At 42.5% G+C, this 21,869-nt stretch overlaps 1 protein-coding gene across 1 annotated transcript; it reads left to right on the forward strand.

Annotated features, from left to right (window-relative positions):
- Window positions 1–396: 396 nt before the first annotated feature.
- SLC35G1 (solute carrier family 35 member G1) lies at window positions 397–21,040 on the forward strand. Its single transcript, XM_055720640.1, has 3 exons — window positions 397–1,078; window positions 14,816–14,996; window positions 15,508–21,040. Exons 1-3 carry the CDS (start codon window positions 802–804, stop codon window positions 16,265–16,267), a joined length of 1,218 nt encoding a protein of 405 aa, XP_055576615.1. The 5' UTR covers window positions 397–801; the 3' UTR covers window positions 16,268–21,040.
- Window positions 21,041–21,869: the final 829 nt, after the last annotated feature.

Here is a 21,869-nt window from a genome sequence, read left to right on the forward strand (position 1 = left end):
GGAAAGCTTGGAGTAGTTTGTGTTAAATAGCTTGTATTTATCATTTAGTACACATTTTGCTGAAGGTATAGATTACATTTCCCCTTGTTAAAAATAAACACGGATTAATTCATGCCGCTAAAAGACGAACGTGAGCATATATCTCTTCTTTGAATAGAAATTCCTATTTTAATTATTGATAATAGCTTAGCTTGCTTAAAAGGGAAGAATTGTACATTTTTCATTTATTCTGCTGCTCTTTCTCTGCACTCGATGACGGGTAAGGAAAAGGGGCTACTCATTTTTTCTTCCAGGGGCTCGAATGACGCAACAACGCCCCTACGGTAACTTCGCGCCGCCGTTTCCCCCCTGCCGGCGCCCCGCCTCGGGAGGCGGCTCAGCAGCAGCGCGGCCCGGCCCTGCGGCCCTGCTCCGCTCCGCTCCGGCGGGGTGCGGGCTCCCCCTCCCGAGGCGCCGCGGCCTCGCTCGTCCCGCCAAGCCCCGCCGAGGCCCAGGCCCCTCGCCCGCGCAGCGCCCTCCGCCGCCCGCCGCGTCTCTCTCTGGGGGCCACCGCGGGCCGAGGGGACGCCGGGGAGGAGCCGGCGGGGCGCTGCCTCCTGCCCCGGGAGGGGGTTCGGTCCCCGCCGGGCGCTCGGGCAGCCATCTGAGGCGGACCGGCCACCCGGCTGCTTCCAGGTGGGGCCGTGACCGCGGGGGTGGCTGCGGCGCGACCTGGCATGGCCGCCCCCGCGCCCCGGAGCGCCGCACACCCGCGGGGCGGGGGCAGGCGGGGAGCCGGGCGGCGCGGGGCGGCGGCACCGCATGCGCAGGAGGCCAGGTGCCCGGCGGGTCGCCAGCGGCCGGCAGCGTCGCGGGCGGCCCCGTGTCCTCATGGTGCCGTGTCAGGGCGGCGAGGCCGCCGCTGTGCCGGCAGCGGGCGGGAAGGAGCCGGAGGTGCCGCTGGGCCGGCAGGACGGTCCGGATGCGGAGCAGCCTTGCCTGTGCCCGGCGCCGGGCATGGAGGCGGCGGGCGCCGAAGAACACCGCGGTCGTGGCTGCTGCTGGGGTTTGCCCCGGCCGCGCTGCTGTGGGGCACCTGGTGAGGACGGGGAGTCTGGCAGGCGGGGCGGGGCGGGGCGGGGGGGGTGGGGTGGCCCGCTCGGCCGGGCTGCCCGCTCTCGGGGTGACATTGCCGGCGGGGCGGAGAAGGAAGAGGCCCCGAGGGCACCGGGGCTTGCCGCAGGCGGTGGGGCGCCGAGCGAGCTGGGGCGGCCGCAGAGGGCGGCCCGGCACCTGAGTCCGCCCCGCCGCCGGCTGCCCGCGGGCGGCTCCCCGCCGCTTCCGCGTCGGCCCCGGCTGTAGCGTTCACACCTGGCGCCCGGAGGGGCGCAGCGCGACCGCTGCGAGCGCGTCAGGCCGCGCCCTCCTCCTCCTCCTCCTCCTCCTTCTCCGGGATGGGCCAGCCCCCGAGAAACGAAGCGCAGCGGCGGGCACGACTCCCCGGTGGCGCCGGCTGGGCCGGGGCCGACCCCGCGGCGGGCGGGCAGGGCGCTGGGGGCCGCGCACCGCTCGCTCCCATCCCGGCGGTAGCGCTCATCCCTCGGGAAAGCGGTGGCTCCCGCCGCCGCAGCGCTAGCGTGAGGCTCGCCAGGTGCGGGTGGAGAGGGGTGCCTGCTGGCAGGGCGAGCGGGGAGAGGGGCGTGAGTGCCGGCAGCCGCCTGCCCTGGCCATCCTCGCCAGCGCCGCTGTGAGCACGCTTCGTTCTGTCTCAGTCCGTGCTTAGTTTCTGGGACGTGCTGGATCGTTAAAGCCACAAACTTACTGCAAAATGCGTGACGTGTTCTTATAAGTTAAATGTTGCTGCTTTTTAAAACATAAACGCCACCTACAAATAATTTTTGAAGTTGTTATCTGGGGTATTTAGCACGTGTCATTTTTCAGCATCACTGAAAACGTGTTTCTCATTAAATACAGACCATAATTGACTTTCCAGCAGAAAACGGGTAAGATGGCAATCTTTCTCAGCTAGTGGGCTGTGGAGAGGCCAGAAGAGAGAGTGTAGTTCACCTGCAAAATTCATGTTAGTATCACTTCTGAGGCAAAACTCGGGGAAAAAAATACCTGAAATCCTGAGAAACTTGCATTTATTCACCAAACACCCCACCCCCCCTTTTTTTTTTCTTTCGGTAGTCTATCCAAGCAAAATTCGTGAGTCAGTGGCTGAACTTTATGAATCATGCCTAGATCCAGTCTGCGTGACCACGCTTAGCTGGCGCGCAGGCTGTTGTGCTCCTGGCACTACCCGAGGTTAGTGAGAGCGCTGCTCAGCTGCTTGCGGGGTGAGCAACCCATCACCCCTCGCTGGCTTTCCTGAAGGGCTGGGAGAGTCGTCTTCTCACTGACCGGCTTCCCCATAGCCCGTACTTGTCTGCCTCTGCTACTCAAGATGCGTGCACGTGAGAAACGTGATTTTCTGCAGTGTATGTGTTTTGCAAGTATAAAAACTCTTTGAAAGAAAGCGTGGCATTAATATGCAAACAAAAAGAATTTACACAGAAAACGATGTGTGGCTGGAGGCATTTGAGTAGGACCTAAAACAGGAGTGGATGATTGTTTGAAAGGCTTACGTGTGGAGATGGCCAGGGAATAAAATTGGAAAACCAAGTCTCTAATCTGTAGCCGCTCAGAAAAGAGGACTTGGGTACTACTCAAAACTGTTTTTATTTTCAGACTGCTACACTTTTTATTTTTTTTTTAAGAAAAAACCATGAATACTTGAGTATTTTGATAGTGTAGGGCTAGTGTTTGGAGGCTTAATATTTTGTGGGGTGGGAATGTTATCTTAACCTAACTTCTTACAATATATTTCAAAATAAGTACTTCTTCAGAACTGCAACTCTTTTGTTTTTGGTGGAAGAACTTGTACCATTTCACTTTTAAAAGGAACTAAAACATTTCTTACCACACTGGGTACATGCTTTAGCAATGTGAGAGGCTGATGGCTTAAATTCTGGTATTGCAAGATACTGTTTCTGATAGGCATGGTACGTTGGGTAGCTTACAAAAATGATTTCCTTTTGTTTTTTCTGCTCCTTCAAATCCAAAGCTTAGTTCTGTGTATGAGATCCTTTCAGCTTACTTTGGTTTAGTTTGATTGGTTTTCCATTTCAACACTTCCATTATTTAGATTGGCTTTGTTCTATAGTAATCAGATGAGCTATCATGCCTGAAGTAAAAGTTAATCTGTTTGTGCTGTGTTCATCCGTACGCCAGCCTGCACTTGGATTTCCCGTTTCAGTTACAGGCCAGTCTTGATGCCTCTTGCTTTTGTATTAGAGGCGTTGTTGATTTTGTGGTTTTGTTGTGTGACTGTGGATTAGCATCTTACATAATTAATGGACATTTTAAAAATCTGCTCATTTTCGTAGTTGTTGAATGTCCCGTTGCAGTGTCAGTCAGTGGTAGTTTTTATAGTAACTTTTATGTAAGTGGCTGTTGCTAAACAGAAATGTTTCTAGTAGAAACTGACATTAATTTTCAGGTGTATTGTGGCTGGATTCCTTGAAGAACAGCCTTTCTGCCTACTTAAAATTCTGCTTGCAGGTGTAAAGCCTGGGTCTCTAGAACTGTTAAAGCCAGAACCAATGCTGTACACGCTGTGTCAGCCCACAGTCCCAGCTCCCAGGCAGTAAGATGCAGTTTCTCAGCCTTTGGTGGTGATCTCAAGGACAATCAAAATGGTTTGTGACAAGTTTTGTTAATTTAAAAAAGCCCACACACCTCAAACAAACCAAACCCCCTGCAAAACCATATTTAGTTGCTGTGAGAAACTATGGACTAGGGTATTGTTTATTAAGATTTATGTTAAGCCCAATGTAAAGGTCGGACAGCAAAAGATACGAAATCGCTTATGCAAACTAAACCAGCCACCAGATACCGCTTGTGCAAGATAAGATAACCACCAGATGTCCAGGAACCGACAGAAACAGGACAAACAACCCCATATAAGGACATATGAGTGAGGGGTCAACTATGGGACAAAGGAGGAAGACTTCTTACTTCGGCCTCAACGACCACCAGGAGGCAGAAAACGACCCCCTAACAACAACTGAAGCATGCGCAGAGTACCTCCACTACTTCCTGAACACGGAAGTAAAGATGTATAAAAAGGGACTGTTTGAACTGCTCAGTACGGCAGTTGGCGGAGCGCAGACTCCCCTGCCGTCCAGCCCTGTTTTTGCTCATATTCTACTTGCTATAATTAATAAAATTTAATTGGATTATGATCCGTTGTGGTCTCAATTTATAACAATTCCTGGTGCCGTGACTCAGATAAGGAACGGTGGGCTTCCGTCCTCCGGGGAGGCGCCCCGCGACAATCCGCGGCCCCGCGACCGACAGCCTACCTCAACCTTACCGACGAACCTAAATTCTAGAATAATGAGCAAAGGAGAAACCGGTAAAATCCCATAAAATTCTGTGCACGGGAGTCCGGACGAAGACGCAGGACGCGTAAGTATATTGCGAATTTGTTCGCGGGTTTGCCGTTTGGGCGGGATTGGGTTTCCTGGAATATAACGAGTGAGAGGTTCGATATACTGAACCAAGCGAGTGTGGACTCTTAAGTACTGCGTCTCCCATCTCCCGCGAGGGACTGGGCCAGGAGCAAGGGGAGCGAGTGAGTGTATGTTTGTGGATATTCCAGAAGATGGGGGCGAAGGGCAGCAAGCCTTCGACTCCCATGGGAAGGGTACCCACTGTACCTAAGAATACCCCTCTGGCATATATCTTAGACAATTGGAGATATTTCCCTGGAACCCTAGGGAAAGATAAGCAGAAGATGATAGAATATTGTACTAAGATATGGGGAGGGAAGAAGATTTCTAAAAATGTCTTTTGGCCAGTCTATGGGTCAGAAGAAGATTGGGTAAGACAGCAATTAAACCTCTGGGTTAATAATAAAAAAAAAAACCCTTAACCCGGAGGAGAGTCAATATGCGGAAGTGTAGCTAGAAAGACCGGGAGCTAGACTTTACCCGCTGAATGAAATAAAAATTAAACAAAGAAAAAAGAAGGAAGAGTTAGACGAAACCCTTCTAACCCCCCCTCCTTACATTCCTCCTCCTGCTCCCGCAGCCCCTCCAGAGGTCCCCAGAGCGCCCACTCCCCCACCAGAGTCGGAACAAGGGTCTCCCCCTCCTCCTAGACGCGTAACTAGAAGTCAAAAAGGGGCAGCTCAGATATACCCCCTAAGGGTAATACCCATGGGGGGACCTCAACCTGTGATCGGATATATTTCCGTACCCCTAAACTCGGCTGACCTACGAGATTTTAAAAGAATCGAGATGGGAAACTTAATTGAGGACCCACTCGGAGTGGCAGAAAGATTAAACCAATTTTTGGGACCAAACCTTTATACTTGGGATGAGATGTAATCTATCCTTGGTCAATTATTTACTACTGAGGAAAGAGCTATGATTAGACGAGCAGGAATGAGACTGTGGGATGCTTAACATGCCCAGGGACCTCAAGCAGATATTAAATGGCCACTTCAAAAACCTAATTGGGATAATCAGGATCCGGTGCATAGAACTCATATGCAGGACCTGAGAACTATAGTAATTCAGGGGATTAGAGAAGCAGTACCCCGTGGCCAGCATATCAATAAAGCATTTAATGAAATGCAAAAGAAAGATGAAAGCCCTACTGAGTGGCTGGAACGACTGAGGAAAGCCCTTCAGCTGTACTCTGGGGTAAATCCAGACGACCCTTTAGGGTAAGCGCTCCTCAAAACTCAGTTTGTGGCAAAATCATGGGAAGATATCAGAAAGAAGATTGAAAAGTTAGAAGACTGGCAGAATAGAGGGTTGGATGAATTATTGAGGGAAGCTCAGAAAGTCTACGTAAGGCGGGAAGAAGAGAGCAGCAAGCGACAAGTAAAAATGATGGTAGCAGCGGTCAGAGAGGATCGCAAAGGGCGGACTGGTGAACACAGGTCTGCTGGAACGAAACAAGGGAACGTAGTAGTAAAGAAGGAACAGAGATGTTTTTACTGTGGAAAGAAGGGACATATAAAGAAGAATTGCAGAGAAAGGATCAGGGATGAGGAAATACTGAAAATGGAATAGGAGAGTCAGGGGCTCTATACCTTAGGGGACCGGAGTCATCATGAGCCCTTGATAAAATTAAAAATAGGTCCCCATAAACAAGGGTTCACCCTTTTAGTAGACACTGGAGCTGAGAAATCGACTATTAGGCAAATACCTGAGGGATGTAAAGCTTCCCCTGAAAAAAAGTACAAGTAATTGGGGCAAAAGGAGAACCCTTTAAAGTAAGCAAAATCAAAAATGTGGTATTTGAAACTGAAAATAAATTTGGAATGGGTGAACTCTTGCTCGTCCCTGAAGCAGAATTTAATCTGTTAGGACGAGATTTAATTGTTGAATTGCAATTAGAAATTAAAGTGAAAAATCAAGAGCTAACGGTGTCTGCTTATCCTTTGACCGTGGATGATCAAAAACAAATTAACCCCGATGTCTGGTACTCTCCGGACACAATTAGTAGACTGGAAATCCCACCGATTAAAATCCAAATTTCCGAACCCCACATACCTGTGAGGGTAAGGCAATATCCCATATCCCTAGAAGGACGGAGAGGATTAAAACCAGAAATTGATCGATTGTTAGCACAAGGAATCTTAGAGCCTTGTATGTCACCCTTTAACACTCCCATTCTGCCTGTAAAGAAACCAAATGGGAAATACCGGCTCGTACATGATTTAAGGGAAATAAACAAAAGAACTATCACCCGGTTCCCTGTAGTAGCAAATCCATACACACTGCTAAGCAAGCTAGGACCCCATAACTCCTGGTATAGTGTGGCTGATTTAAAGGATGCCTTTTGGGCCTGTCCACTGGCAGAAGAATGCCGTGATTATTTTGCCTTTGAATGGGAAGACATAGAGACAGGCCGTAGACAGCAATTGAGATGGACCGTGCTCCCCCAAGGGTTCACTGAGTCCCCTAATCTGTTTGGGCAGGCCCTGGGAGAGCTCTTAAAAGAATACCAGGTACAAACGGGAAACGTGCTGTTACAGTATGTAGATGATCTGCTCATAGCAGGGAATAATAAGGAGGATGTAAGAAAAGAAAGCATTCGACTCCTAAACTTTCTTGCACAAAAGGGACTACGGGTATCACAAGAAAAGTTACAATTTGTGGAGGAAAAAGTGAAATATTTGGGGCATTATTTGTTTAACGGCAAGAAGATATTGGATCCAGAGCGCATTAAAGGAATTCTGGAATTACCTATGCCTGTCACTAAGAGGCAAATTCGGCAGGCATTAGGGCTATTTGGGTATTGTAGGCAATGGATAGAGAACTACAGCTTTAAAGTTAAATTCTTATATGAACAACTGTCTAAAGACAAAATACCCAAGTGGACCCCTCAGGATCAAGAGCAGTTTGCCAGTCTCAAAAGGGAGCTAAGTCAAGCACCGGTTTTAAGCCTCCCAGATTTAAAGCAGCCATTCCATTTATTCGTTAACATACATGAAGGAACGGCATTCGGAGTATTAACTCAGGAATGGGCCGGACAAAAGAAACCGGTGGCATACTTATCAAAGCTGTTGGACCCTGTGAGCAGGGGTTGGCCGAGTTGTTTACAAATCATTGTTGCTGCTGCCTTATTACTTGAAGAAACGAATCGTATTACCTTTAATGGAGAAGTTGTCCTATATGCGCCTCATAATATAAGGGGGGTGCTTCAACAAAAAGCAGAAAAATGGCTTACAGATAGCCGACTATTAAAGTATGAGGGAATACTCATAGAATCTCCAAAACTATCCCTAAGGACTATCGGAGCGGTTAACCCTGCAGAATTTCTATACCCAGGGGAAAGTACTGAGTTAGTACATGATTGTCTTCAAACGATTGAACAACAAACACGAATTCGACCAGACCTAGAAGAAGAGGAATTACAACATGGAGAAATATTTTTCATAGATGGGTCATCTCGAATAGTGGAAGAAACAGCTGTCCGGACTGCTGAGCGTGGATGGACTCAAGCCAGTCGCATTAAAGGCCCAGTGACGAGACCCCACTGGAAAGTAATCAGTACTCCAGGTGACACCAAGATAACCCTGAAAAGATAACGTAATGATAGAGACTTTATTTGATTATTTTGCCGCATTGCCTTTTGGTATAAAGTGTGTATTGCTGTTTATATTTGCTATAATTATTTCTTTTTTATCTATTATATATGGAAGCATACAAAGTGTGTTGAAGGAAAGTGCTAAACTTATGCAACCACACAATATTGAATATAGAAGATATGCTGATGTAAATAATATATGTACTCTAGATACACGAATTAGGTGTAATAATTTGAACTGCAATTGTTATCCATTTGCTTGTTTCAGGTGTAAGGTATGCCAGGATAAATGGTGGACACACTGTGAATGTAGATACCCTCCGATAGGAGTTTACACACAGTGTTGGAAAAATCCAAAGAACTCTCACTGAGTGGAAATTAAAACAATTAGAGTCTAAACAAGAAATTATTCGAGAATCCCATGAGTGGTGGGAAATTTTTGCCAAAGGAATAAACCCTCAATATTATTGTTACCACTCCAACGAACCAGTCCCCTTTATAGCTGAAATCTTGGCTATAAAGTGCAGAAGGGAAGTACTAACCGTGTTTTGCTTTGCCCCATTAGTTAAAGCTGCAAAGTGGGAAGCCTATGTAAACAGGCAGAAAGCCCGAAACAGCTGTTCTCCTGAAGAATCCCCTTGCTGCCGAGAAGATGGTACACCCCGTGGCTCGAAGCAACCGAGTCGACGGGCAAGGCAGAGGAGGAACAAACTGTGGAGAAAAGAACCAGAACAATGGGACACAAAAGCAGCAATGGCCGAACTTCCCCAGGACTGGTAAAAATATACTTAAATTGGCAAAATTGACAGACACCCTTTTTCCTGTTATGCCATTAGTTCTGTTATTGATAATAACCCAAGCAGATGGAAACCCTCATGAGCCAATGAGCTGGAAATTATTGCAATTAGATACAAGCCAAGTCGTTGGTGAATTTCAAGGACCTGGCAGCCCAACATTCAACGTAACTCCATGTCAACTAATCGGGCAATTCACTCCTGTATGCAAAAGACAAGGATGGCAAGGTAATAAAAGTTCAACTTATTTTTGTCCTGCCTCTAATCCAGGGAAAGAATACTGTAATTACCCTGGACATTATTATTGCGCATACTGGGGATGTGAAACAATGGCCCTAGAATGGGGAATTAATAATGATAAATATTTGAAAATTAGTTGGGGACCCCAAGGCTGTAACCCACCTTCATATACTTACAATGGATATATATTAGGGGGACAATACTCATCAAACTGTCAATATCTGGAAATAAATATATCAAGTCCTACAGATGATAGTTGGTTAGTAGGAAAGATGTGGGGAGTTAGAATCAGAGAACCAGGGCCAGACCGAGGGGGTTTTATTAAAGTAATAAAGGAAAAGCTTCCACACGATCCCTTACCAGTAGGACCAAACCTGGTCCTGAATCCACCCACTTCCTCTGAAAAAAGGTTGCCCCCGTAATTGTTGTAACCCCTTCTCCAGACTCCCTTTCGGAAACAACTAATGACACTGTGACTGAATTTTCTTTATCCAGGGATCTAGAGTTGTCAGAATCCAAAAACCCCTTATGGAATCTAATGCAAGCCTCTTATCGTGCCCTTAATGAAAGCAAACCAAATTTAACTGAGGAATGCTGGTTATGTTATAATGTTAAACCACCATATTTTGAGGCAATTGGAAAACCAGGTAGGATTCAATGGTCTAATGGTTCAAACCCATGAGAATGCCCATGGGATGACCAGAGGAACCATACGCAAGGAATTACTATTCAATTAGTAACAGGTCAAGGAAAATGTATAGGTACAGTGCCCGAAAAGTATCAGCCTTTGCGCAACCGAACAGTCACTAACACCAATATAGAGAAACACAAGAGTCAAAAATGACAAATGGGCTATCCCGACACCAGGAGCTAAATGGGTTTGTTCAGACATCGGAGTAACGCCTTGCCTATCCCTAAACGTGTTTAATCAATCTCAGTTTTGCGTACAGGTGATTATTGTTCCTCTTCTGATCTATCACACCTCTGAGGAGGTGTTACGCCACTTTGAGGGAGACCTGAATAGACAAAAATGAGAGCCAATTACAGTGGTAACCCTAGCTACACTGCTGATAGCGGGCGGAGTTGGAGCAGGTACAGGCATAGCCTCCCTAGTAAAAGGTCAGGAATTACGAAGTTTGTAGATGGCTGTAGATGAGGATTTAGCAAAAATAGAACAATCTATCCAAAATTTAGCCACTTCAGTAAAGTCTTTATCAGAAGTAGTGCTGCAAAATAGAAGAGGATTAGATCTATTGTTCTTAAAGGAAGGAGGGTTATGTGTAGCTCTCAATGAAGAATGTTGTTCTTTTGCTGACCATACGGGAGTAGTCCAGGACACCATGTCTGAACTCCGGAAAAGGTTAGATCAACGTAAGAAGGATCGTGAGGCGGGCAGGCCATGGTATGAAAACTGGTTTAATGTTTCACCTTGGCTAACCACTTTGTTGTCTGCTTTAGCAGGACCGCTTATTATGTTGATTCTGGGACTTATATTTGGGCCTTGTATATTACACTATATTTTACATTTTATTAAAGAACGGTTTGACATAGCTAAATTGCTTATTTTAACTACGAGGTCTGGGGCAAAATATAAGAGTGTATCTATTAATGAGGATGAAGATTGTTGTGAATGCGTTATGCCACGTGAGAACTATGCCTATTGTAATTGTGAGGTATTACCTTGTGAGTGTTATGATAAATGTTGGGATTGTGGAAAAAGGTTTGCTTGCAGTGCCGAGAATGAAAGTAGCGTCTAATAGACAATAATAGGATAAAAAGAAAAAGGGGGGATTGTGAGAAACTATGGACTAGGGTATTGTTTATTAAGATTTATGTTAAGCCCAATGTAAAGGTCGGACAGCAAAAGATACGAAATCGCTTATGCAAACTAAACCAGCCACCAGATACCGCTTGTGCAAGATAAGATAACCACCAGATGTCCAGGAACCGATAGAAACAGGACAAACAACCCCATATAAGGACATATGAGTGAGGGGTCAACTATGGGACAAAGGAGGAAGACTTCTTACTTCGGCCTCAACGACCACCAGGAGGCAGAAAATGACCCCCTAACAACAACTGAAGCATGCGCAGAGTACCTCCACTACTTCCTGAACACGGAAGTAAAGATGTATAAAAAGGGACTGTTTGAACTGCTCAGTACGGCAGTTGGCGGAGCGCAGACTCCCCTGCTGTCCAGCGCTGTTTTTGCTCATATTCTACTTGCTATAATTAATAAAATTTTAATTGGATTATGATCTGTTGTGGTCTCAATTTATAACGCCGCTGTGAGCACGCTTCGTTCTGTCTCAGTCCGTGCTTAGTTTCTGGGACGTGCTGGATCGTTAAAGCCACAAACTTACTGCAAAATGCGTGACGTGTTCTTGTAAGTTAAATGTTGCTGCTTTTTAAAACATAAACGCCACCTACAAATAATTTTTGAAGTTGTTATCTGGGGTATTTAGCACGTGTCATTTTTCAGCATCACTGAAAACGTGTTTGTCATTAAATACAGACCATAATTGACTTTCCAGCAGAAAACGGGTAAGATGGCAATCTTTCTCAGCTAGTGGGCTGTGGAGAGGCCAGAAGAGAGAGTGTAGTTCACCTGCAAAATTCATGTTAGTATCACTTCTGAGGCAAAACTCGGGGAAAAAAATACCTGAAATCCTGAGAAACTTGCATTTATTCACCAAACACCCCACCCCCCCTTTTTTTTTTCTTTCGGTAGTCTATCCAAGCAAAATTTGTGAGTCAGTGGCTGAACTTTATGAATCATGCCTAGATCCAGTCTGCGTGACCACGCTTAGCTGGCGCGCAGGCTGTTGTGCTCCTGGCACTGCCCGAGGTTAGTGAGAGCGCTGCTCAGCCGCTTGCGGGGTGAGCAACCCATCACCCCTCGCTGGCTTTCCTGAAGGGCTGGGAGAGTCGTCTTCTCACTGACCGCCTTCCCCATAGCCCGTACTTGTCTGCCTCTGCTACTCAAGATGCGTGCACGTGAGAAACGTGATTTTCTGCAGTGTATGTGTTTTGCAAGTATAAAAACTCTTTGAAAGAAAGCGTAGCATTAATATGCAAACAAAAAGAATTTACACAGAAAACGATGTGTGGCTGGAGGCATTTGAGTAGGACCTAAAACAGGAGTGGATGATTGTTTGAAAGGCTTACGTGTGGAGATGGCCAGGGAATAAAATTGGAAAACCAAGTCTCTAATCTGTAGCCGCTCAGAAAAGAGGACTTGGGTACGACTCAAAACTGTTTTTATTTTCAGACTGCTACACTTTTTATTTTTTTTTTAAGAAAAAACCATGAATACTTGAGTATTTTGATAGTGTAGGGCTAGTGTTTGGAGGCTTAATATTTTGTGGGGTGGGAATGTTATCTTAACCTAACTTCTTACAATATATTTCAAAATAAGTACTTCTTCAGAACTGCAACTCTTTTGTTTTTGGTGGAAGAACTTGTACCATTTCACTTTTAAAAGGAACTAAAACATTTCTTACCACACTGGGTACATGCTTTAGCAATGTGAGAGGCTGATGGCTTAAATTCTAGTATTGCAAGATACTGTTTCTGATAGGCATGGTACGTTGGGTAGCTTACAAAAATGATTTCCTTTTGTTTTTTCTGCTCCTTCAAATCCAAAGCTTAGTTCTGTGTATGAGATCCTTTCAGCTTACTTTGGTTTAGTTTGATTGGTTTTCCATTTCAACACTTCCATTATTTAGATTGGCTTTGTTCTATAGTAATCAGACGAGCTATCATGCCTGAAGTAAAAGTTAATCTGTTTGTGCTGTGTTCATCCGTACGCCAGCCTGCACTTGGATTTCCCGTTTCAGTTACAGGCCAGTCTTGATGCCTCTTGCTTTTGTATTAGAGGCGTTGTTGATTTTGTGGTTTTGTTGTGTGACCGTGGATTAGCATCTTACATAATTAATGGACATTTTAAAAATCTACTCATTTTCGTAGTTGTTGAATGTCCCGTTGCAGTGTCAGTCAGTGGTAGTTTTTATAGTAACTTTTATGTAAGTGGCTGTTGCTAAACAGAAATGTTTCTAGTAGAAACTGACATTAATTTTCAGGTGTATTGTGGCTGGATTCCTTGAAGAACAGCCTTTCTGCCTACTTAAAATTCTGCTTGCAGGTGTAAAGCCTGGGTCTCTAGAACTGTTAAAGCCAGAACCAATGCTGTACACGCTGTGTCAGCCCACAGTCCCAGCTCCCAGGCAGTAAGATGCAGTTTCTCAGCCTTTGGTGGTGATCTCAAGGACAATCAAAATGGTTTGTGACAAGTTTTGTTAATTTAAAAAAGCCCACACACCTCAAACAAACCAAACCCCCCGCAAAACCATATTTAGTTGCTAAGCAACTCACAGCAGTGCCCTGCTGATGATATTTTAGGAGGTCCTAAGGCTCACTGGCTTCCATGCTAATGTGAGAACACCGCGAACACTGCCTTAGGTGCGTGGAGTTCTCACTCTTACCTTCAGAGGGTGTTCCAGCAGAAAAGGTAACTCCCAATGCTTTAGACAGACAGAGAGAAAAGAGAGAGTGAGGTAACATCCCAGTCAAATATTTAGATGTGTTCTCTTTGCCATGGTGTTCACCTCTAGGTTCAGTGGAAACACTGTTCCTCTTGTGCAGCACAGCAATAAGGGAAAAGGCTGGTTTCTTTGGAGACCGTGTTGAGGTCAGCAGCAGTTCACCCTCTCTGCTTGCTTGCATGCCTTTTTTTTTTTTTTTTTTTTTAAATTGTCGAGGGTGGAGATGGGTGGAACGAGGAAGAGTATGTCCCTGAATAGAGCCTGAGGGAATGGGGAAGCTTGAATAGAAAGTATTAGACTTGGGAAACTACAACTACTTCAGGAAGAGAAAGTTTGATAAATAAGCATACAATAAGGTGAAACTGAGGTCTTCATGGAACTGTGGTAGATATCAGTACGTTAAGCAGGCCTATGATATTTTAAAAGTAGTCACTTCAATTTCTTCTGCTTAAAAATGTGTATTTGATGTTTATTTGGAGAAAATATTTGGATTCTTATAGAAAGATAAAAATTATGTAAAACTTCAGAGGGTCTAGGTCAAATTTAGGGTGATTTAACTGCAAGATAAGCATGAAGTATAACAAAAATGAGGTTCTCTACACAATTTTTACATTGTGAGCTAGGAAATTAAATTTTTGCTTATGAACCTTAATTTACTTAATAATCAGATAATTCCCAAGGTAGTAATTTTCAGTGTTTCAGAATCTGACCATGGACCATTTTGCAGTCAGTTGTATTTCTTGGTCCTTGGGTGGTGGTCAGAATCATACTATTAGCCCTATAGTGAATCATCCAAACTAGCCTGATGCCTCTGAGGAGTAAAGCCTGCTAAGTCATATAGAACCGTGGGAAGTTTTGTATCCAAAGTGTTAAGAGTTCATCTCTTGTCTTGTGTTTTAAGAAAAAAAAGGAGACCTTTAGTGGTCAGTGAAATGCATTTTCAGGGGAAGTCTGGTAAATACACGTAGTATTTGCATGTTTCTTTTGCTTCCCCTGTCCTCTACCACAAGAATAGCTACAACTGTATGGAGCACTGGAGTATGTAGAGCTGCCTGACCTAAGAAATCTTCTAATAGATCATTACTAACTGGAGTTTATTTGTTGCAGGAGCAAAGAAGAAAGCTGCTTGTCCAGGACTTGGGCTGTTTTATACCGTACTGTCTGCCTTCCTTTTCTCAGTGGCCTCTTTATTTCTTAAAAAAATAGATGATGTACATTCAGTGGAAGTGAGTGCATTTCGATGTGTTTTCCAAATGGCATTTGTTCTTCCTGGTTTAATATACTACAAGTAAGTGAAGCAAACATTTAAATTGAAAGTTTTTTCTGAAAAGTAGATCTAGAATTATCACTCAGTTAAATCAGATTGCAAGATAATTTTAATTTGGACTTCATTTGCATAAGTGCTTTTTTTATTAGTTGATAGTATCTTAATACAATTCAGAAAACTGAAAATCTTTGACTCCTTGAATTGTAGGGTTTTCTACAGGAATTATGTGAAATGTATCGATCTTCCATTAGGTAGTGTTCTCAAAAAATAGGAGGTAATTTGTAGACAGTTTTGGGTTATTTTGCAAGCAAAGAGTTAATAGCTAGAAGATCAGGTTCTGGAATCTGAATATAATTGGGGGTGGGAATAAACTGGTCTGTGGTAAAACAGTTTAAAATATTTTGGTATTTTGTAAGTCACTCATCCAGAAAGGTGTGTACAGTCTAGAAGGGTGTGTATATTTAAATGTAATTGGATGTTGGTCATGAAATAAGCAAGCCAGTGACATTAATGTGTCATTTCTGTTTTTCAGAACGGGGTTTTTGGGACCAAAAGGTAAAAGAATTTTTCTTTTCTTCCGAGGATTCCTTGGCTCTAGCGCAATGATTCTTCTCTACTACGCTTTCCAAGTCATGCCGCTAGCTGATGCCACTGTTATAACTTTTAGCAGTCCTGTTTTTACATCGTTGCTGGCATGGATCTTTCTCAAAGAGAAATACAGTATTTGGGATCTTCTGTTTACCCTCTTTGCAATCACTGGAGTGGTTCTTATTGCCAGACCACCGTTTCTGTTTGGGTCAAACGTAACGGGAATTGAAGGAAGTTACACAGACCATCTTAAAGGAACTATAGCAGCAATTACAAGCACAGTATCTGCAGCTTCAACTTTTGTTATACTAAGGAAGGTGGGAAAATCTGTGCATTATTTTTTGTCAATTTGGTATTATGCAGTTATTGGTTTAATTGGCTGTGTTATAGCGTTGTTTGTTTTGAATGAATGGCGTTTACCATATTGTGGTAAAGATAGGGTTCTTCTAATATTAATAGGCTTGTTGGGGTTAGGGGGTCAAATATTTCTCACAAAAGCATTACAGATAGAGAAAGCTGGACCTGTAGCCATAATGAAAACAATGGATGTGGTGTTTGCTTTTATTTTACAAATTCTTTTTCTCAATCATCTGCCAACTTGGTGGACTGTGGGTGGTGCCCTTTGTGTAGTAGCCAGTAGTTCTGGAACTGCCATTCGTAAGTGGCGACAAAGCTTGAAAAAAGCTAAACAAAATGAAATCTAACAATACAGACACCTAATTCATTACAGAAACAAGCAACCTTGACATATATATACAATATTTATTTTTATTTATTTAAAATATCTCATTTACCAAATTGTAGTACCAAGTTACAGCCAATAAAATAAGTTGTTGGGTTTTTTTAAGAAAACAAAATCGAGGATGTTTTAACAACTGATTAGGTATGTGCTTTTCTTTCTCATATGTAGGCATGCAGATACAAGAAATAGAAAGATATTTAAAAGTTTCTTGCTTCCTATCAAAAGTGGACAGTAGTGTTTTGGCTTTCATTTTCCTAGAATTCCTGATTCTCCACTTAGACCCTTTCTCCATTCTTTTGAGCAGTGGAAATCAGTCTCCTAGGCTTACTTAATACTGTTCTCTGGTTGATTACCAGAGGGGTTGCAGTATAAAAGATAGAAGGGAACGAAGAGTTATAATCCTATGAACATCCAACTTTTATAGAACAGATAAAGCTTGTACATTTACAAGCCTTCTAATTATTTTTTTTTTTGTACAAAACAGATGCCAAATGGGGTTTTATTTTTAATTTGGATTCTAAAAGAAAAAAGGCTATTTCATCTTTCCAGTATCAAGAGAAAATCAACTTGTGCAAATTATCTATCAGCTTTGCTTTCTTTAAAAAATAGTTTAAAATGTTTGCACTTCTTTTACAGACATAATGAAACAACCTAATCCCTTTCTTTCAATGTGATTTCCCAATAAACATCTTCAGTTGCTGCAGTCTCGGTGATGAGACACAACAGTTAATTGTATGCCACTCGTAAATTAGCCATTTCTTGTGGTATGGAATGTTATGCTGTAGCTGCACTTTTCTTTATTCTATGCAAAAGATTATAGGTTTTAGGTATTTAATATAGATTATTTTAAATGCTGCTTATGACCCTTTTTGTTTAGGTTCTTTTGTACAAAAGTTCTTTATGAGACCAAGTGTAAGTCGTCTTGGCCTTCATAAAGTTTGGAGGATTTACAATAAAGCATTTTTCTGTTTCATGAGAATTTGAAAGAGTGCAGGGTAATTGCAGTTTCACAGGAAATGAAGGTTGGCCCAGGTCATAGCAGAGATTCTGCAGAACAGACTTGAGGAGAGCTTGATGGGGTGGTGGAGCTATGGATATACATCTCTAAGATGTGGAGTGAGCCACACTACATCTGGCAGTGCTAGTGGGCATCTTCAGCCCCGTTTCTCCACATGGCCCTTTTAAATCTGCAGTTAGTCACTTCTTACACATCTTCTCATTTTTATAGGCTTTATCTTGATAGCAACAAATATTAAGAAAAATGCTCTTAGTGTCCTTCATGTTTGAGGAGGAATATATATTTAGTTTCAGGAAGGGGGATTTTCCCAAATGGAGTCTTACGTACTTTTGGGTCTTGTCTCAGTAGTGCTTAAAGAAAATTTTGACTTGGATCTTTATTTGGTCCTTTGTATCATAAGGTGGTTGTCAGTTTTTTGCTCACCTTAGCTTTTTTCTAAAAGAGAATGCTGTGTTCTGTAGACTTGATACATGGTAGGTTTTGGTTTTGTTTGATTTTTTTTTTTTTTTTTACAAAATCACTAAAGTTGGCTGATATTTTCTTATTTTGATTTACAGATGTCTAGTCACATATCTTTTCTTTTGACAATAAGCATTGCATCCTGGCAGGGCAGATCTAGGTACTTGTGTCCTTAAGGACTGGAATGTGTATGTACTTCAGGATGCACTGGATGTGAGGAGCCATCTGCAACAGGTTTCAGGGGTGGGAAGGAAAATAAACTGCATTTTTTACTGCTTAACTTCACATTTAATATGGATGTGTTTGAGTTGACACTTCTAAAGGTGTGGTTCCAAAGCAGTTCAGATTGATGTAAATCTGGGTTGTCAGCTAGTCCTGCTCCCTCCCGTTGGCTCAGTGCTTGTGCTTACGTGGTTTTGTGGTGAGCTAGCCCTGGGAGCTGATCTGGCTATGTAACTGTTTAGTAAGGTTGTCAGAGAGGGCAAAACCAGAGTAGCCTGAGCTTGATTAGAGTGTGAAAACATTAGGAAGGGGAATTAGATCATAGAATAGAATCATTTAGGTTGGAAAAGACCTTTGAGATCATCAAGTCCAACCGTTAACTTAGGGCTGCCAAGTCTATCACTAAACCTAAGCACTGTATCTACCAGTCTTTTAAATACCTCCAGGGATGGTGATTCCACCACCTCCTCGGGCAGCCTGTTCCAATGCTTCACCACCCTTTCAGTGAAGGAATTTTTCCTAATACCCAGCCTAAACCTCCTTTGGTGTAATTTGAGGCTGTATCCTTTTGTCCTTTTTTAGTTATCTGGGAGAAGAAACTGACCCCCACCTGCCTAAAACCTCCTTTCATGTAGCTGTACAGAGCAATAAGGTCCCTCCTAGATCTCCTCTCGTACAACATACAAATGTTGATTTGTCAGTACAGAATAAAAATAATGTGGAAGCTTATATAAAAAATCTTCAGGTTGTATTATTTCAATTAATCTTGTTTACACTTAGTGGAGAAGAACACCCTACTGAAGAAAGGACTGTTTTCTTGCCCTTAATACATAAGGAAGTGTAGAAGATAACCTGACGTGAAATCAACAACCCAATACAGTGATTGGTAATTTTTCTGTCAAGTTCTTGCGGAAACACTTCTGATATATTTCCGTACCTGTGGTGCCAAATGATTTTTTTTTTCTTTATCCAAATCTATAGGGTTTTCTTATGGCTCCATCTACTTATTTCCTTTTGCTGTTCTTAAACCTTCCTAAATACTTAAGTTGTTAAAAATAATTATAATCTAAATAAGATCCTGTGTTAGAGGCCATTGTGTTTTTTGGAACATTATTTTGATTTTGAGCCATCTTTTAGAGAATTGTTTAACTAGTGTGAGAATGAAGAACTTGACTAGGGCTTCTCTAGTCATAAAGTATGACAAGCTAGCTTCTATAACTAGCTTTTCTAGATGATATTGGGAATGGAAGACACTTAAGCTTTAAGGTTTTTTTTCAACCACTTCAATTTTTAGATTTTTCTTCCTCTCAAATGTAGGTTAAAACCCTAAAATTTAGTTGGAAGCCTTGAAGAGAATACCCTAAAATGCTGGTGGGTTTTTTTAATGAAAAATATTTCTTACAATCACATTAAGATGGTCAAGCTTTTTTTTTATTCAGAACTTAACAGTTTGAGAATCTGAAATGAAGCTGGCTGAATGTTGATCCTTTCAGATTCTTAGTTTTACTTTTTTCTAATAGAGTTTTAATTTCAAAAAAATTTTTTTAGCATTTTAATACAGCAATTTTCTCAGGGTCAAATGTTATTTTTCTGAGCTTTTAGTCAGAAATATATTATTAATGTTCATCACCTGTAATGTCCTGTTGTGATCTTTGCAGTATTTTTAAGTTTGATAAATTTACTTTTCTAATAGAAAGACCTTCCTTTGTGATATGATGGAATATTGTTACATTGCAATTGCTATGCCATAAAGTTGTTTCTTTTGAATTTCAACACGTTAATGCAGTGTAGTGATTTCAGTGGATCCTGAATAGAAAGAGTAATAATTATTATTGATTGTTTTGCACCTAAGCACAGGGTAAAAAGGTTTAGTTGTTACTGATGCATCACAGAATGTTTCTTATGTTCTTTACTATGCAAACCACTGTAATCATCTGTTGTCTTCAGTGGGACTTTACAGCCTTAAAGCCTTGTATACCTGACTGTTCTATAGAAAGCTGGCTGAAAAAGTTATGTACTGTCACTGTGCAGCAGCCTGTTTGTTTCAGGTTACGTTGGTTGTCAAAGTGTGCTCTAAAAGCTGTCTGCATACACCTACACTAAGAATTTGGCAAAGTCAATCGTGTAGGCAAGGGCGGGCTATGTAATTAAAATGGACTTCCTGCATTTGTCCAACACCAGGCATGAAGTGACCTCAGCATAATAGCATCAATGAAATGACTAGTTCAACGTGTCCTTTTTCTTCTGAAACTAGGCTTTTTCCCAGTTCCAAAAACTGTTCTAAGATGGCTCTTCCTGTAAATGAAAACAAGATAGATAGTACTACCCTTGATCATCATTCAGTACAAACACTTCCCCCGGCCCTGTAGTATTTTCTCTCCCTTGAGCTTTTGTTCAAGAGCTGTCTGTTGGAAGAAGGTTTAGTTCTAGAGAGGTAGCCTCTTAAGTTATTTCCTTGCCAATGAGTGTTAATTAACCAGGAAGTCAGTTTTCCAGTTCTCTACCATGGTAACCATGGTATGCTCATCTGTGGCACCAGCCCCACAAGGGTCGTAGGAGCATGATCTCTGTCCCTGCATGGGGTCAGGGTTAGTAATGCTGGCAGCAGATGTGGAACACTCTCTTCAGCAGGACGTTGCAGTGACCAGCAGAATATTTTTGTGGTCATAACTGCCTGTCCATCCAAAGAAAAGTCATGGCTTTACGTTCCTGCAGGTGCAGGTAACTTCAGGGTGGAACATACATAGACTTCTATGGTGATAACACTTCTGTGTATCAGAATGAGTAATTTCCTATGTTATGTGAGTTACTGTTTGACAAAACGGGGGTAAAAATACCCTCAGCATTAATTAAATGATTTTTACTATGTCTTGTTTATTGTTAAATATATATTGAATTATATGTTTTGTAGAAGTTACTGGCTTTGTTATGTAGTAGTATATTTTTATAGACTATTCTTATATATTGAAATGTTAAGAATATTTTCGTAAGAGATTTATATTCATCATTGCTAATAAAATGAACCTGAAGAATTAATGTCTGGTTTTGCATTGAGTAGTAGAACATACTTAAATGTAGTGAGATTGTCAAAGCTTTATGAGAGAACCGTTAATCATACAGTCCCTGTTAAATATGATCATGTGCCTCGTTCTGCTACTGTTAGCATACAGCATCACTTTTTATGGCCTGCGACAAGCTAGAGATGAAAAGAAGCTCCATCAGCTTCCATACAGCAATTTCTTAACTGGAAACTGTGGCACTGACAGGTCAGTAAAGTTAAATTTTCGTGTCCAAGTGGCAGTTTGTTTTTGTGAGTGTTTTGTTTGTTTTTTGTTTCATTTCTGTACATCATGATTTCATATCAGGTCTTGCCCCTTCTGTCACAAGGTGATCCTAAATTCATCCCTAAATGCTTGCCATTATCTAATGTTTTGGTAATTAACTGTTGACCAAAAAGGAAAAAGAAAAAAAAAATTACTTCATTGGAAAACCACCACCATTGCTCAGTTTTACAAAAAGATTGTAGTACTTTTTCAATTAGCCTTATAACAGTGCTTCCTCCTGCACTGGTGTCTGGCTCTGTAACAGCAGAAGACACCAGAACTGGACAAGGGTGTTGGCCTACTTGAGAGCTTTGTGCATATAATGGATCTTTATTTCTGGGTGTGACTTGACTTGTCTTCCCTCATCTATTTTTCCCTCTATAATGCTGAGTTACATAGCGAGGAATTACTAGCAGTGTTAGCCTGTCTGTCCAGCACTCTCTTCTTCACCTTGCGTGCTCAAAAATTAACTCACTGTAGGATGACTTGACAACATCTGTTTCTCGGGCTGAAAAGTAAAAGCAAAGTACTTTCAAGAGAGC

Source organism: Falco cherrug, chromosome 9, assembly GCF_023634085.1.
Source record: "Falco cherrug isolate bFalChe1 chromosome 9, bFalChe1.pri, whole genome shotgun sequence".
Classification (NCBI taxonomy): domain Eukaryota; kingdom Metazoa; phylum Chordata; class Aves; order Falconiformes; family Falconidae; genus Falco; species Falco cherrug.